The sequence below is a fragment of the Bolinopsis microptera genome, chromosome 6 (assembly GCF_026151205.1).
Source record: "Bolinopsis microptera isolate Bmic1 chromosome 6, MBARI_Bmic_1.0, whole genome shotgun sequence".
Classification (NCBI taxonomy): Eukaryota; Metazoa; Ctenophora; class Tentaculata; order Lobata; family Bolinopsidae; genus Bolinopsis; species Bolinopsis microptera.
Window position 1 is genome coordinate 10,034,294 of NC_087077.1, and position 18,673 is coordinate 10,052,966.

Consider the following 18,673-nt stretch of genomic DNA (forward strand, 5'->3'; position numbering starts at 1 on the left):
TTTTATCGTTTGAATCAGTAATGTAAGCCCTGATCATCCCAGTTAAGCTTATCGAATGTTAGCATAAGCCGATTTAATTATAGCCATTTATAGCTGAGAGTAAGGATCAATGTTTTAACTGACCTGTCTCTCAGGATAACTAATTGATGCAATCACGGAGAGAGATTCTGATTACTAACTGATGAGCACTGATGTTCCAGTTTCCACACGGAATTGTTATCCTACAATTGACAAAAAGAATGTAAAAAGTAAGTTCATCATCAGAGAAATTGTTTTGTTTACTTCTTGAGGTCGTCCCAGAATATTATCTCAATTCACTGATTAACTTTCACAATAACTTATCAGCGTAACAAGCTTTAAATTTAAGGTGCGTTTCACTGGTCCAGTTTACTTCAGTTGATACGTAAATCATCCTAAACACCCGCTGGAGAAAAATCCATCTTCAAATGATAAAATAAATGTAAGCCAACAAAATTTTGAACAAGGAAGAATAATTTTAAGCGACGCAGCATTTCGTATTTCACCTTTTTCTGCCATAAAATTGAAATTTTATTAGTGGATTTACAATTTGCTTTCCTGCGTATAATTCTTGGGTATCATGATCAACCGCTTCCTCGCATGCATACGTAGACAACATTTTCACGGTTTCAACATCGCAGGATTTGAGGTCAACTCCGGTAAAGACAGGTGAGAATTCTTGGAAACTACTAGAAACTTTCTTTTTAAAGTGGATCAGCTTTTTCTGATCGACTCGACAACGAGCTCAACTAGGAGCTACACGTTGACGGTAAGATTAACAAGGTAAAACTGCTCTATTGAACTGTCTGTACCTCGATAACGATAAAGAATCCAAAATGAATATTTCAGTCATTGATTTCTGTGTTGTTCAGAACAACTCATGGTTTCAAACTATGATGTGACACTTGCAATCAATCCTGTAACACTGCTAATTAACCTTATGAAATATGACTCTAGTTATTAACCCTGTGACAGTGACACTGGCAATTTCATTTTGAGCACGCTTTCTTCTAAGTTTATTTCGCAATCACTCTCAAAGTCTCAAAGACCACGGGATTTAGTTTTACATTTGGTTTGGCACCAGAAGAGGGAGCACATATTAGCCTAGGGGCACACATTAGCATAAAGTATCTTTATCTTAGCGTTGTTTTTGAATATACATGAGCTGAGGAGACCTGGCTTTTTTAGCAAGCCACGTAATGACGCCCTTAAACATGAATATTCAAATACTCTTAACCTGGATTTCTTACATTAAAGTTAAAGTTAAACGACCTAGCATCTACAAATTACTTGGAATCAGAACACCTCAAATCTGTATGATGAATCTGGAAAAGCACACTAGAATAGTGATTACATTTACACAGTATGAAAAGGGGGAGGCTTTTAATTTTGAGAGATTCGCAGACCAAATTTTAGCTCAATTATGCAAATCATTAACTCTGTGACAATGGCGATTATTATTAACATTGTATTTGTAACACGAACTACCTTATCGGGCGTTATTTTACCGGACATTGCGTGAACGGACATTATTTTGAACGGACATAATTAAAATGAACGCTTAAACTGTTAAAGCATTTGCAAAACCATTGAAAACCGAAATTCGTCTTTTGGACGGACATGAAAATGAACGCCAGCATTCAATTTATGTCCGTTAAAATAAGGTCCGATTTACTGGGCGGCGCTCAGCCTGTCATTCCGCCGAATCTCTATTCGGTTGCTTGTTTATGAACATGATAGCCTGGGGTCCTCAGGTAAGGTCCGATAAGGTATTGACGCTGTGACATAATTTCATCCTGGGCAGTAAAAATTAACTTAGTGACGATTAAAAATCTTTAAATGATGAAATAAAATGTTCATAAACACAAATTTTGACATCGACAATTTCAGTACGCTAACAATCACTTACGAAGGACAACTGTGCAAATACCACTCCCGAAAGCAACGGAGCCTCCACGATGAGCTATAGTGGACACTATAAAAGTATAAATATATTCGAGCAATAATAAGATAATAGCTCTGATAGACCGGACAATTTCGGACAATTTGCATAGTACACACTTGAAGTTAAAGAATTCAGATCAAACATGAAAAAACTTAATATTGAAATATATACTTAACATTTTCATGGTGATATGAATATATATTACCGGGTTTTAGAGGTTTTTATAATTACAATATACGTGATATTAATAAACATTTTTTCATCTTTAAGTCAAAGCATATTTGGTTCAAATAAGTTTACTGTGAGCGGGTATTGGTTTCCTGAGGACCGATTTTTGTTTCGCCTATATATGGCACACTTTCTTTGCTTTGTGTAGAATCCGATGCATTATTTGTTGGGAGACTTCGACTGAAAATAAACTTATTTTCAGTTTTAAGAAATGACTTTAATATTAGAATTTTAGTAAACAATATTTTTGAGCTGAATGAAATTAAACACATTATCATTTTTTATTCATAATTTTTACTCAATTTAATAATAGTGATAAAACAGCTACCAAACAATACGTTCTTTTTTACCTCAAGAACGGTTCAATTCGAAAATTATGAGCAGTGAAATTAATGAATTGTGTATGAGATTAAAATGCACACTTTTTCTGAATTTATCGATAAAGATGCTAGAAAACTCACAATGATAAAATCTGGTCTATCCAGCTTACAATATACATTGTCATTATACATATACAAGGAATTTATTTGAATTATAGAAACTAAAATTACGTCAAAATTGCAAGGGTCACTAAAATTGATCAGAGAAATAAAAGATCATGCGATTCCTAAATCACCAGATCATTTTAAATTGAACGTTTCATTTTCTTAAATTGTCATACTAATTGTCATACTAATTGTAATGGACCAAGTGTTTGCACTTAAAAAAACAAGCGTTTATCCCAACCGACAAGACGTGATTGCTACTTTTCCCCTGCTGAGTTTGTTTTTACTGACGGGTACATATTCTCAAGAACTCGTCGCGGGTTTTAGGGTCGTCTAGGAAGGTTCCTAGCATGGTGCTGGTAAAGGTCTCCGCTCCTGTCTTTTGTACCCCTGAAATTAACGGTTGTTGTAGTTATAACCAAATAGTTATGTATATCAGGTTGCAGTGAAACTATCGGGCTACGATGAATGGGGACTTGCAGTTGCCACCACATGGCAAAATTAAACTGTATCGACTCTGTAACATCGTTTATTTAATAAATATAATTGATCTGTAGTGTTGTAATTAGTTTAAACTCATATGATATACTTTCTACAGAAACAGACTGTTGAGTATTGACAACAATTAGTGTTCAAACTCTCAAAAGATATACGTCCGTGTTACTCTTACTTATCAAAGTATCAAGTAAATTTAAACTTGTTTACCAATACAGTAAAACCCCGATATACCGCAGAGTTCTGGGGAAAGGAAAGAGCCAATGACCACGGTAAATCGGGGTTTGCGGTAAATCGGGGCGCGGTAAATCGGGGTTTTACTGTGTAGGTAAACTAGTGCTGACCTCTCATAGACATGCACATGTGTACTCCTGTCACAATAACTCCAACACCTGAGGGGTCTATAGTGTCCACCACTGCTGCTGCTATCTCTTTAGTTATTCTCTCCTGGTTCTGCCGGGAACAGAGTTAATTTTTGATTTCAAAATCTTACTATATATAAAACAATATATATGGATCCGTGCTATTTTACTGACACCATGGCATCAACTTCAACGCGACTTTCCGAAAAAACTGTAAAAGATATACCACTGAAACTTTTTGGACTGGGTCAAATGCTTTAATGGCCTTCACATCAGCATGAAAAAATAAAAAATTGGCCAAGGAATAAGAATTTTAGTGCCCAAAATTTGGATCACCAAGTGGTGTCAAAAACGCGAATTAAATAGGTAATATTTATTTTAGTCTCTTGAGTCTCGACACCAATTTAGGGTTCCTGACGGGTTCCTGCTAGTATCTACAATAAGGCAAAAATTACATGATTTATGAAGGTTAGGGAAATATTAATAAAACTCAACACTAGGTACCAAACTGCAGTAAATTATTTTGATTTTCATAACTTGAAGTTGTCTGATTGTATTAAGTTAGTTTGCTTTATAAAATGACTAAAAAGCCTGTGGTGACAGGGAGAGAGCTAGTAGTATTCTTAGTTCGTTAGTTTTTATCTCATCAAAAAATATCCGTCACAACCGAAGATACAGCCGATTAAAATGTAGCTTTCACTGAAAACAACGTAATTACCACAAAGTCGATCAAAATTTCGCTCGCAAATCTTTGCACGTGCACGTGCGCTTTTGAGCACCGTTACCATGGTTACTATGCAGCTTCCTATTTCTCGTCTAATTTGCACGTGGGTGGTCGTACATACATTCTACAGACAGACAGAAATAATTCTTTGAATTATAAGTAAGATGACTGAAAAGCCCGTGGTCACAGGGAGGAAGGTAATCTAGCTATCTAGTAGTAGTATTCTTTCGTAATAAGTTTTTATCGCATCAAAAAATATCCGTCACAACCGAACACACAGCCGATTAAAATGTTGCTCGCACTAAACACATCTGGGGCAGCTCTAAACCAATCATCACCAGCTGAAGTTGAAATTTACGGAATGCTATCTTATGTCAATATCTATCACTAAACTGGGAGTGGGAGTTGCAATGACGAACCTGAAATATCAGACTGTTAATTGGTCCGGCGGAGCTCTAAACCAACCATCTCGAGGAATGTAAACAAACTTTCTGTCTTTTCTCAAAAATTGTCTTTTCTCAATGGTATTTTTCATTGCAAATTCAATGAAGCTCGAAGTCATTCGTGTGCTTGTTTACTTGATTCTATTATCTTATTATAAATATATCCAATCTATAGCTCTATTTCCTGTAATCTGTTCTGTCCTACCTTTAGCTCATACCTACTTTTTCTGATAAATACCAGTCTCGGTCCGGAAATCCATGTACTACCAAACATGCGAATCGAATGAAAAACACGTTAAACACAACGTAATTCCCACAAAACCGATCAAAATGGCGCTTGCTAATCTTTGCATTAGCACGTGCACGTGCATGTAACAATCCTCGTTAGCATGGTAACTATGCAACTTTTTGCTTTTTACCTTATTTGCACGTGGGTGGTCGTACAGACATACATTCTACATACAGAAATAATTCTTTGAATTATAGTATTGATACCTGCAGCTGTAAGTGTAACAGTAAACTAAGCTATATAGTGAACTTTTTTCTTCATGCCGTAAAAAGATAGACTCAGAGCTAAATTTAAAATTTCTGGTTCCATGTCTGATGAGTTAAAGTTTGTTACTAGCCGTAAATATTTTAAGAGGCTTTCATCAGCCAAAATAAGAGACAATCTTTTCAATAGTGATGATCCAGCGCTTATAACTAAGAAGTTTTGGTCACATGTTAAGTATCAATCTAACTCCTGCCGTATTCCTAATTGTGTTAGTTATTCTGGACAGCTTCGGTTCAAACCCAAAGATCAAGCTGAACTTTTCAATTCTTTCTTTTATAACCAGTTTTCGGATCCTTCACTTTATGACACTGACATCTCCTATGTTAATGATGTTGATTTTGATATTGACTTCGATCATCGGGATGTTCGTAAGCTTCTTTCAAATATTAATTCAAATAAAGCCCAGGGACCAGATGGCATACACGGTAAAATTCTAAAAAATTGTTCCGTAGGTTTAGCTTACCCTCTAACATGCATTTTTCGTGGATCCTACAACAGCGGCTACATTCCACAAAAATGGAAACTTGCAAATGTTGTCCCAATATTTAAGAAAGGTAAGAAAAGTGAGGTTGAAAACTATAGACCAATATCCCTTACTTGTTTAGTCATGAAAGTTTTTGAGCGCATTGTTAAACGTAAACTGCTTTATTTGACAAGTACCCTTCTTGATCCCAGGCAGCATGGTTTTCTAGAGCACAAGTCATGCACAACCAATATGGTTGACTTTTGTGATAGCCTGGCATTGTCTCTTAACGAAAATATTATCAATCATGTTGTGTATTTTGATTTTGCTAAGGCATTTGATTCTGTAAATCATGATATCCTTCTTCATAAGCTAAAGACCTTATATAACATTGATGGTACACTTCTCAAATTTCTTACCAATTACCTTCAAGGCCGTTACCAAAGAGTGGTTATTGGTAATGAGATGTCATCTACCCTCTCAGTTAATTCTGGTGTCCCCCAGGGCTCTATCCTTGGTCCCTTACTTTTTGTATTGTTTATCAATGATATTCCTCTTGGCCTTTTGGATAATACTGATATTGTTTTGTATGCCGATGATACAAAAATCTGGCGTAAAATACATTCATCTTCTGATAATACTAATTTACAAATGGATATAGACTATCTCTCTGACTGGGCACTAAGAAACAAAATGCGATTCCATCCAGCAAAATGTAAAGTGCTTATTGTTTCAGGAAAACCATCTTTATCTCCTCCATTCGCATATAATCTTGATGGCTCTCCTCTTGTGTATATAGAGTTAGAAAAAGATCTTGGAGTCGATGTTACTCCTAAGCTAAGTTGGAATAGTCAGTGCGACAGAATTTATACTAAGGCCTGCCAACAACTTGGTATGGTCAGAAGAAATGGCCATATTGTCATTGATCAGAAACGTCGCCGGGCGCTTTACCTTTCCCTGGTTCGTAGCCAATTTGAAAATTGTTCCATAATCTGGCGCCCTTGTAATAAATCACTTAGTGATAAATTAGAAAGTCTCCAAAAGAGAGCTATTAAATGGATTGTGTCTGAAGAGGGCCGCAGTTATCCACCTGAGCAATATGTCAAAAAGTGCAAGCTTGTCGACATTCTCCCTTTGTCTCAAAAGTTTGACTTGAATGATCTTATTTTTTTCCACAAAGTTCTGAACAATTTAATTCCTGTATCGCTGCCTCACTATCTCTCTTTATATCAGGGCACTTCTCGACTAAGACGTTGCCACCTCGACAGTCTGTCTATTGTGTCATCAATTTTACCTAAGTTAAGTCAGAATTCACACACCATATGTACCTCAAATAGCCCACTGGCAAAATCATTTTTCTACAGAACCCATATACTGTGGAATGGACTCCCTTTACAGGTAAGACAGATTGTGTCTACTAGTCTTTTCAAAGCTGAGGTCACTAAGCATCTATGGAAATGTTTATTAGATAGTGAAACAACAGTCTAGCCTAGTCTCTTTGCTCCCCATATTATTATTTTTTGTTTTATTAATTTTGTATCTACCTTCATATACTTTCAACATCATATCACACTTCACCCGCACACCTTCTAACACATTAATGACCATATTAGACCTGTATCTAATGTATCTGGAATTTGACGTATTGAAATACAAATTTTGACTCTATATCCACAGTTATTCATCATGGATTTGTTTGTTATTAAATAGTTTTTCATAAATTTTTGGATTTAGATTAATTCGATGTAATGGGTCCAAGTTACTGCGGACATAGTTCACTATGTGTTTACCGTGTTTGGGTGCCCATCATATTTTACAGATGGGGGCGATATTTTGAACGATTCTATTTTATATTCATCTATTGCTGTACTCTGTAAAATTTGAAAAGTATCTAATAAAAAAAATTTAAACTCGAAATTTAGCAATCATTCCTGAACTTCGTACACAAAAGTAAAATTAAATGTTATGCACTAACCTGGAATCTGCGAGCGTACATATCCGCAATCCTAGCAAGTTTGCTTAGTCCCACAACTTTACCAGTAGGGATGTAGCCGATATGGATCTGAAAAGAGATGGTGATTAGGTGATTAGGAGAGCAAAAACTAACTTGGGAGGTCGGACATCGATCTGCTGTAAAAAGTGCAAAAATGTCTTCGGCGAACTTCAGAGGAGAATCAAAAATTTTAAGTCGCTAGTTTGTCACAGCTCAACCTAAACATTTGGTTACCTTTCCGTAAAAGGGAAGAAGATGATGCTCACAGAGAGAGTGATATTCGATATCTCTGACAGTAACCATCTGCATGTACTCTTCCTCGAACTTAGCCCCCCCTACCATATCTTCTAAAGTCTCGTTGTAACCTTGTTCAATACTTAGTTCAGTACTTTTTAAATCTTTAAATGTATATAGCGATCACGACCTATTTTGCATAAAACGTTAACAAATCTAACTGTTGTCTAAGAACAACCCACCTTTAGTAAGGTACATGATACTTTTAGCAGCTCTAGCCGGAGTGTCTTTCAGCCCATCTCTGTCAGGATCCTCCCCCGAACACTCAATGATAGTCCTAAAGGCATCCTCTAGTCGAGCCCTTCTTACCTGTCACAAAACTAATATCAGTACACATTATTTATCATGTTATGGTGATGGTGGATTTTAAGTTGGTGGTTGGGATCAGAAAGAACAGCCAATTAAAATACGCGTGAAACACAATGTTAGGGTCGCTGCTATTTGACAAATTATGGAGTTCCCCAATCTGAATCCGGGCGGTATACAAATTTTGCATACTGCTGTTTTTTTAAACGTGCTTAAAGACAATTTTTGGAATTTTGATTTCTTTTATAGTTATACAAATTTCTTTTTTGGGTCAAGAACTATCCCTGAAAACCATCAAAACTAAACGCTAGCCCCGTAAACCTCTTTTTGGGAGCCCCTAAATCCCAAAATCCGAAAAAAATATGACAAAAGTGATTGAAAACCTCGGAGTTTGGAGTGGATTTAAGAAAACGGCAAAACTAGAGTATTATTAAACTCACCTTGTCGGTCATAGTTTTGGGGCAGCTTCCATTCGAATCAGATTTCTCTGTGGGAATATTGTTTGTGAGGTTCCAACCATCACGGCTCTCGATAGAACAAAATGCAGAAACGAGTCAAATAACTGTTTTTAAAAAATCAAATAATCAATTTTGCACTGAAAAATACTTACCAGAAACATCATTTAGAGTAAGTTTTGAGGATGTAACCTCTAAAGAATCCGACATGAGCTAAAAGATTTAGTTGGTGAAAGGATACAAATAAGGTGCCAAATGCAGTCGACCATAAAAACACATTTAAAAGAATATAATGCTTTTGGACACGAAGGGAATCACACAATGTAAGGCTTGAAATCTTCGTGAAATTATATCATTAGAGCCTGTAAAATATTTAAGATAAGCACTCTAACTCTCTAACAAGTAAAATGCATATATTATAATCATTATAGTTTATTAACTCAAACGTAAAAATTTTAACAAAGGGGAAATTTAATCAGTCAAAATCGTGCATGTAAGTAATTATGATGGGTACAACACCACTCGGAAAATTATAGTATAGCTTGTGTGTTGATAAAAGTTGATCTCTGATCAGTAGAATCACTGCGCTCACCGTGTAACCTTGTTAATACAAAGTTAAGTACATCATGGAAGTTTATGGAATTTTCGAGCGTGCTAAATCACACTACAGTCATCTTCGAGATTGTTTCTAAAAGGGCCCCCCCAAAAAAAAATAACAGGTTTGAAAACAACTTCAACAATCGACGTAATTTTCGACGCTGATTCCGAATCACCCCTATGAATAGGTTAAAAATGCCCCCTGACGAGATAATGGCGAAAAAGTGTCCTCGATCACGTGATATGACCGTATAAAGGTTTAAGGAATTAGTCTAAATTTCTCGTTAGGTTAGGGTTTCAGCATATGCTTTTTGTTAAGGATCGGGTTAGGGTTAGGGTTTTGGGATCAGATTAAAGTGTTAGGATTCGAAAGTCGTTTTCAGGACCAGCTAGAGAACGGGTGAAAAAGTCACGTGACATCGATGTAGAGTGATTAATTCATCCATGCCGAATTATTAGAACGTTTGTCAGCTCTCTTGTGTATTGACTGAATGCCTCGCATCAGGACTTCCATGATACTTGGATTACAGAAGTTGAAGCAGCCTCAAACTGTAGCTCCACAGAAACATGAACAAAAGTAGTTTCCAGAAAATCTTTGAAAAATACGACATAGAAAAATGTTCGGTTCCGAGTCATTTCTCGATAGGTATAACTTCGATGGTAGAGCTCCCGTTTGCGCGGGGAGGGCTTGTATTCCTATATCGAGAGGAAAGAACTAACCTACTACTGACGGAGTTCAGAAAACAGAAAAAATTATTATAGGCTCATAATGATCACGGGCAGGCATGAAACCGTGGAAAATAGGAATACACTTTCACAACATTCATAACCCACTCGTCTGCTGACGTATCATGTATTTGTAAGCCAAAACTTCCCAATTTTCCCTAAAAACTTAGACATAAAAACTTAGACCACTATAGACAATAAGTTTACCACAAGACTCAAAGTTAACAGCTAGGACCCCAATCAATGTCTGGAAAACTGCAAACATTCAGAAGACGAGATGAGGAAATAAAATAATACTTATATGTGATGTAAAATGTGTTGGGCATAAGGTTAGTTAGCAGTTACATAAAGGCACTCTTATATATGAACAAAGGCAAAGATGAGGATATGAAATAATACGTATGTGTTGTAAAATGTGTTGGGCATAAGGTTAGTTAGCAGTTAATGATCTGTTAAGTGAGATTTGGAACAATGATAACATTGACCAATTGTTAAGACACTTAATCTATACTATAACTTTATAACATACCTTTGCGAACACAATATGGATAATAACTCATGAGGGTAAAGGAAATATTTCTACGAATATAGTGATAGTGAAAAATTTATACAAAGGTTATGCCACAATGCTGACAACATGCCGCCAGATGTTAAATAATTTTAACCTCATTCTGTCCGATAACCATATAATGATAATATGTCATAGGACTACTTGTTCCAGAATCACGTGCCTATAAGAACGACTCTTTAACGGCGCCGCGATTTTTAGCTTAGATAATCGCGATTTTCTTTTGTCCTCGTAACCCAAATTTAAAAGTTTCAAAATTAAAGATATTTTTGTGCTTAATATAACAGTTTATAGATAAGGCAGAATGTTCATAAATGTTTTGGTCATCTAAAATAAATATACTCTACGGTTGGCCATTAAGACAGATGTGAAATGGGATGAGTGTCCGTCCGAAATAAGTGTCTGCGCGCCCGCTATGTGTGCAACATGCATAGCTGGCACTGGGCAACATAAATACTCCAGTAGCATGCAATAGCAGGGCCGGTGTAGTTGAATTTGCACTTCGATGTACAGAGTTTTTTGCTACTGAATTCATGGGTTAAATTGGTCATTGGTAACTCAAATCACTTAGGTGCGCATATTGTTTCGCAAGTCCCAATCCTGTGGAGTGTGGAACCACGCCCATATTTCATATCATAGGCGCATATAATATGTGAAATTTGTATTTCAACTTCTGAACGGCTTATAGACTTAAAAATATGCTTAAAATGATTGCAATACACATGTTTATATTACATATTAGCACTGTGAAGGGTATGAAGGCCCAAAATGCTCACGTTTGTATCACATGATCTAGACTAAGACTACTACAAAATGTAATGTTCAGGCATTAATCCTGTCTAGTAGTAGTCTAGAGTTTACCATGTGATAGTACGTCCTGGTTCCTTTATAGCCTGCCTGCTATGATCGCTGCTTATGAATCTGAAGAAAAGAATGTGATACATCCTGGTTCCTCTATAGCGTTTATTATTTTATTTATTAATGCACATTGTACAGCTGAGTGCTGTGTTAACTGTTAACGATCTGGAATTCGGAGCGCACGAGTATCGAGGGAGAATATCCTTACATGTTCTAGAACTGCGGCCGTTCACACACTACACACTCTCGACAATTTCCAGTTCACACACTATACATTTTTAAATGATATCATAAGTGTCTAAACGCACTCCAAGCCATGTGATGGTTCATGCTACCCTGATCAATATGCAGATCGTCTAAAACGTTTCTTTTTTTCGGTTTTCTGAAGCGGGAGCTTTGCCTTCAAAGTACGTATCGAGGATGACTCGAACCGAACATTTTATAACTCAACATTTTTTCAAAGTTTTTCTAGAAACTACTTTTGTTCACGATTCATTCGGCGGCCAATCGCGGTCATGGTGCACGTTTTTGTATTCCGGGTCCTCTCAGTCTGATCTTGAGACCTAAAAGCATGTATTGAGGAGATCTGATTCGGTTAAAAAGTCTATATGCCGGGTCCTTAGCATATGATCACAGGGTCTAATGGCATGAAGTGCACGAAATCGGAAATTTCAAAACTTTTAGGTAAATATTTTTTAGATTTTCTGAATTTAGCAGCGAGCGGGTCCGCAAATCTTAAAAAACTTTTCAGTAAAATTAATTCTCCTGTGGGGGCACTAAATCGTCGTTTGAAAGAATGGGAAAATTTTGAAAAACTTAACTTCGCTTCGCGGTACTAGCAAAAACTGCCCGTTTGCCTATAAGTAGAAGCACGCTTTTTTAGACAGATATTACAGGCGTATCCTCTAAAATCATCTAATTTGTCCAATTTTAGGGAGGGGGCGTTCTTGAGAATGTGGAGGGGCCGCCGACAAGGGTGGCTTGTCAGGAAGGGGGGGGGGGGCGCCAGCTACACTAACAGGCAACGTTTATATTATAAGTCACTGATGGTGCCCCAGTGCAGGTATAACCGTACCTCCTTTTTAATAGACTATTTATTATATATAGCGTACGCTTCGCTTCCCGAGTTACCTGTCTAGGGGATTTGGCCGCAGCAGGACTTGAAACGGTCAGGTAACAATAAATGTGGTATACTGGCGGGGAGTGATAATTGTTTTGTTTACATTTTAGGTCGAGCACCATTTTTTAGGCAGTTATGCACGCCGTTCATTTTTTCCGCCAACCGCGTCGGCGTGCCACAAATGGCCCGGCGTGGCGGCGTTCGGCGCGTGGAACATAAATTTGTCAAAATTTAGGTTTGAATTTCCAGGCCCACAAAAATTGTGGCGTACGGTGCGTGCATGAAAATAAGATGTAATAAGTGAAGTTTTGACAATTATATTTCGGTGGTTTTACAATTATATTTTAAGGAAAATCAAAATTCTTAACATTGTCGTTGAACAATTTGGATCTCCTAGAGTTTTAAAATCAACCCCGACTGGCTCCATACTCTTCTCATTTCCTTTCACGCACGACCGTCCCACCTTTGAGAGGTATCGGCCGTGTCGGCGTGTGAAAATTGTGCGGCGCGGCGGGTCCGGCGGCGCGTGCATCAACTGTTCTTAGTTCGAGCACATTTTTTGTATTATAGAAGGATTGTAAACACTGTAACGCCTACTTGTTTACCCCCCTTTGAGGGCCCCGAATTATGTTCTGAATCGACAGCTCAAAATAACCGAGAAAATCGACCTTCTTATTAACTCATTTTGTGTGACTGTTTTTCTGACCTAAAAATTGCATGAAAAATCGATTTAACTAAGGTTTTTCAGAACCTATAACACTTCCTTATCCCTCAAAATTTGATGTTTTTATAGTTTAGAATGCGAGCAACAAGCACATATATTTTTGATCCATCGGTTCTACACTCTTGCCTAGGCTGAAACCGAAAGATCGAGGCAATCCTCACCTTAACTGATCGAACTTTAGCGAAGAGCAGAGTACGACAAAACACAGCAGGTAAGCAACTCATTTTGGTGACTGTTCCTCACCTGTACAACGTTGCACGAGAGTCGAGAAATCGATTTAAGTTGGTTTTACAGCCCAATAACGCTTCCTTATTCCTCAAAATTGTTGTGTTACTCAAACAAAGAACATGTTGATTCTGCAACGAAAGAACAAGGAGATTGTCTCATTAACAACTCGGACAGGACTATCACAATTTTCAGAGCAGAGCACGATATAGCAAAAGTCAAAAGAAACACAATAAAGGTAGGTAACCAACACCATGATATAATAATCATAATAACAACTGAATTATATTTATTCGGACGACGGGCAGCGCTGATGTGCTGCGTACGTGTGATCCTGACCTATTGTAATAGAGGTGTTATGTCACGTGACGCTGAATGCTGATCCGTCCAATCACAAACAGGAATAGTCAGCAGACGGATAATATATCTTTTGTTTACCTTTCATACCGTCAACAGTGCACCTATTACCCGTTATCAATTTTACCAATACTTCCGTGTTATCTCATCTAAAATAAACACCCCACACACAAAATAAACGCAATTGCCTTTGAGGGCAAGTGCAACATTATTAAAAGATTCGTCTTCTCAAGCTGATTACGATTCTGTAAAAATCATTTCAGAAAATTGATACTTTTTGAGTTATAGGCATTTTAAGCCTTAAATCTGCCATGTTTGGCCCTTTTTTACGATAAATTTTACTAAGTCGTTTAGGCCACATTTCATACCTTAAAACTCAAAACTGAGAGAAATCCTGTTCCAAAAAGTTGGATATAATCATTAGCTACACTCACAAGAATTTTGTAGGCTGAGGAGGTGATAATCGTTTGTTTACATTTTAGGTCGAGCACATTTTTTAGGTCGAGCACATTTTTTGTATTATAGAAGGTTTGTAACACTTGTAACGCCTTCTTGTTACCCCCCTTTGAGGGCCCCGAATTATTTTCTGAACGACAGCTCAAAAATAACCGAGAAATCGACCTTCTTATTAACTCATTTTGGTGACTGTTTCTGACCTAAAATTGCATGAAAAATCGATTTAACTAGGTTTCAGAACCTATAACACTTCCTTATCCCTCAAAATTGATGTTTTATAGTTTAGAATGCGAGCAACAAGCAACATATATTTTGATCCTTCGGTTCTACAGCTCTTGACCTAGGGCTGAAACCGAAAGATCGAGGCAATCCTCACCTTAACTGATCGAACTTTAGCGAAGAGCAGAGTACGACAAAACACAGCAGGTAAGCAACTCATTTTGGTGACTGTTCCTCACCTGTACAACGTTGCACGAGAGTCGAGAAATCGATTTAAGTTGGTTTTACAGCCCAATAACGCTTCCTTATTCCTCAAAATTGTTGTGTTACTCAAACAAAGAACATGTTGATTCTGCAACGAAAGAACAAGGAGATTGTCTCATTAACAACTCGGACAGGACTATCACAATTTTCAGAGCAGAGCACGATATAGCAAAAGTCAAAAGAAACACAATAAAGGTAGGTAACCAACACCATGATATATATACATATCACCGGAGACTCGCGGGCGGAACAAAATATTGCACGCGCACGCGCGTGCAATATTTCATAATAACATAAACCCGCCACGCAAAGGGTTTATATAACAGATCATCCCGCGCTAGCGGGATGATCTGATAAACACATACGAGTGCGCGCAGCGCACGAGTTTTGTGTTAATATGTAATCCCGAAGCGCCAGCTGAGGGATTACATTTATTTAGCCCTGAGCGTGAAGTGTTTATGGATTATAATTATCTCCGGCGATTTCGACAAGGGATTTATACTTTAGAAATACATTAGAATCTGAATGTCAAACCGATCTGTCATAGTGTAAGTGGAGCAATAGCTTGAACGTTAGCAGGAACAAGAGCTGGAAGGAGAGCAAGCAAAACAATACTATTTTAGGGCACGGACAAGGGTAGCTGGCTAGTCGCCAACTTCTCACGCCACGCGTTGGAGAAATTCCAAGAATTAGCTGCTTTGGCAACGTTCCCAGGAATTTGCGTGTAAAAGAAGTGGACGGTTACGATGTTTCATATCACGTGGTGCGCTTTCGTGTCACGTGGTATAGACTCAGCGTATGCTATTGGTGGCACGTGGTACGCACGTGACGCGCCCACGTGATCGCGCGTCTAACTGTTCTACTATTATCGAGTTCTAATCAGCAGTATCATTGATTATTGTAAGTCGGAGAATTGAATGATAAACATCAGTTACGACTAAAAAGCGGGCCGGGTTTATACAAATTTCCGGGGCGGGATGATATCACCTTGAGATGTTTATCTAACAGCGGGCCGGGCTGAGTGATAATATGATCCCGCGTCGAAATCCCGGAGATATTTATATGTCCCCGAGGGCGCTAGCCCGAGGAGGACATATTTTCGTATAGCACGGAGGGCCCATCGGGCCCGAGTGCTATACGATTTTTCCGCCCGCGGGTCGAGGTGATGTGGATTATATCCATCAGCGGGCGTTTTACAGTTAATATATAATCTTATAAATAAACAATGGAGCTTGTATAAAAGTCAACTCTAGAAAAGGTCGCCACTAATTGTTGTAACCATGGTAACACGTCACGTGTTCAATGTAAGCCAATCATAAAGGGCTGTGTCGTATATAGGGGCTGGAGATAAGAGATCCATACTGGCTCTGCATTCCTGGGCCGTGAGAATAATGAATGTAATGTCAGTGACGATGAATATCAATAATAGAGGGATTATTATAGTGCTGATGTGTATTATATTTATGTAGTGTGTTATAATAACTTTGATATAAATCAAAGTATCATGTCATCTGCTCACGAGCTGCATGAGCAGCCCTACCGGACACAAAAATAAAATATATCTCCGTGCTATGAAAATATTTTAGAGAACTCCGGGCTATATTGCTACTGGTCAAATTAAATGTCACTTGTTAGCGGGCTATATCATGAGCGGGCTGTAGAGATATCGGGCCCTTTGACAGCGGGCTGGTGAGAGCCCGCTATGCGAAAAAGCGCACGCTGGTGGATATAATAATCATAATAACAACTGAATTATATTTATTCGGACGACGGGCAGCGCTGATGTGCTGCGTACGTGTGATCCTGACCTATTGTAATAGAGGTGTTATGTCACGTGACGCTGAATGCTGATCCGTCCAATCACAAACAGGAATAGTCAGCAGACGGATAATATATCTTTTGTTTACCTTTCATACCGTCAACAGTGCACCTATTACCCGTTATCAATTTTACCAATACTTCCGTGTTATCTCATCTAAAATAAACACCCCACACACAAAATAAACGCAATTGCCTTTGAGGGCAAGTGCAACATTATTAAAAGATTCGTCTTCTCAAGCTGATTACGATTCTGTAAAAATCATTTCAGAAAATTGATACTTTTTGAGTTATAGGCATTTTAAGCCTTAAATATGCCATGTTTGGCCCTTTTTTACGATAAATTTTACTAAGTCGTTTAGGCCACATTTCATACCTTAAAACTCAAAACTGAGAGAAATCCTGTTCCAAAAAGTTGGATATAATCATTAGCTACACTCACGGGCATTTTTGAAGCGATATCTGATGACCTGGGCGAGTGGTAAAATGTACAACTTTGGTGGTAGGCAAAAATCCTAATTTTTATTTTTTCATCTTGTTTGGTCTGTAACTTGGTAATTTATTGTTCAATTATAAAATCCTTTAAAGGGTTGTCTTGTACGGAGTGTAAGTAATGTTCAGTAAAAAAATCAGCCAAAAAACTTTTTAAAATGGCCGAACTATCGGTATTACAGTGACAGACTTCTCCAAATTTTAAAAATTTCCGAAAAAGAAAAATATTTTTTTTCTCGATGAGGGACTATTTTTAGAAAATTTTGAAGGTGTGCAATCTTATTCTTTTTGTCTATTTTTAAAATAAAATCGATGTTCGGAGCAAAAACGTTTTTGGTTTAAGCTAGGGAGCACTCATGGGTATATTCCTTTGGTTCCAGTTGGTGTAAACTTAAAGCACAGTTCATCATTTGGAATTCCACTGAGTTGATAATCGCGACCACATATTACAGCAAACTGAATATTACTAATCTCCGCAGTTCAACCGAGACATACTATAACTAAAAAATTATGTTAACGTTCTGTTTCTGACTGGACGATAAGCACCACAGTCAGTTGGGGGAGAGACCAACACACTATCAAGATTGTTTGACTATCGTAAACAGGGCTGCCCTTCGTCCGAATAAATATAATTCAGTTGTTATTATGATTGTTATATCATGGTGTTGGTTACCTACCTTTATTGTGTTTCTTTTGACTTTTGCTATATCGAGCTCTGCTCTGAAAATTGTGATAGTCCTGTCCGAGTTGTTAATGAGACAATCTCCTTGTTCTTTCGTTGCAGAATCAACATGTTCTTTGTTTGAGTAACACAACAATTTTGAGGAATAAGGAAGCGTTATTGGGCTGTAAAACCAACTTAAATCGATTTCTCGACTCTCGTGCAACGTTGTACAGGTGAGGCAGTGGCGTAACGAAGGGCCCTGCTGACCCCGCTGTGCAGGGGGGCGCCGTCTTAGGGGGGCGCCAAATCGTCGTTTGAATGTGGGACAATTTCGAAAACTTAACTAAAGTACTAGCAAAACTGCGCGTTTTGCTCTAGATACACACTTTTTTAGAGATTTTACCGGCGTATCCTCTTAAATCGCCTAATTTGTTCAATTTTAGGGAGGGGCACCAAAAGGAGAGGGGGCGCCAACAGGGGGGCGCCTTTTCGGCAGGGGGGCGCCAACAGGCAACGTTACGCCACTGAGGTGAGGAACAGTCACAAAAATGAGTTGCTTACCTGTTGTGTTTTTTCGTACTCTGCTCTTCGCTAAAGTTCGATCAGTTAAGGTGAGGATTGCCTCGATTTTTCGGTTTCAGCCCTAGGTCAAGAGCTGTAGAACCGAAGGATCAAAATATATGTTGCTTGTTGCTCGCATTCTAAACTATAAAACATCAATTTTGAGGGATAAGGAAGTGTTATAGGTTCTGAAACCTTGTTAAATCGATTTTTCATGCAATTTTAGGTCAGAAACAGTCACCAAAATGAGTTAATAAGAA

The 18,673-nt window shown here is 37.9% G+C and overlaps 1 protein-coding gene across 1 annotated transcript; it reads right to left on the minus strand.

Moving 5' to 3' along the window:
* Nucleotides 1–1,995: 1,995 nt before the first annotated feature.
* Nucleotides 1,996–9,019, minus strand: LOC134817588 (GTP cyclohydrolase 1-like). The gene is made up of 7 exons (XM_063826792.1): nt 8,920–9,019; nt 8,750–8,796; nt 8,186–8,312; nt 7,944–8,074; nt 7,692–7,778; nt 3,516–3,624; nt 1,996–3,066 (listed from the first exon to the last, which is right to left on the minus strand). Exons 1-7 carry the CDS (start codon nt 8,972–8,974, stop codon nt 2,960–2,962), a joined length of 663 nt encoding a protein of 220 aa, XP_063682862.1. The 5' UTR covers nt 8,975–9,019; the 3' UTR covers nt 1,996–2,959.
* Nucleotides 9,020–18,673: the final 9,654 nt, after the last annotated feature.

What these genes read in the sequence shown, in the direction of transcription:
- LOC134817588 (XM_063826792.1), bottom strand. Translation starts at nt 8,974, where the DNA reads ATGTCGGATTCTTTAGAGGTTACATCCTCAAAACTTACTCTAAATGAT. An exon ending in TACTCTAAATGATGTTTCTG is followed by an intron (nt 8,797 to 8,919) that starts GTAAGTATTTTT and finishes ATATTCCCACAG; the next exon opens with AGAAATCTGATTCGAATGGA. An exon ending in TTCTTCCCTTTTACGGAAAG is followed by an intron (nt 7,779 to 7,943) that starts GTAACCAAATGT and finishes ATCTCTTTTCAG; the next exon opens with ATCCATATCGGCTACATCCC.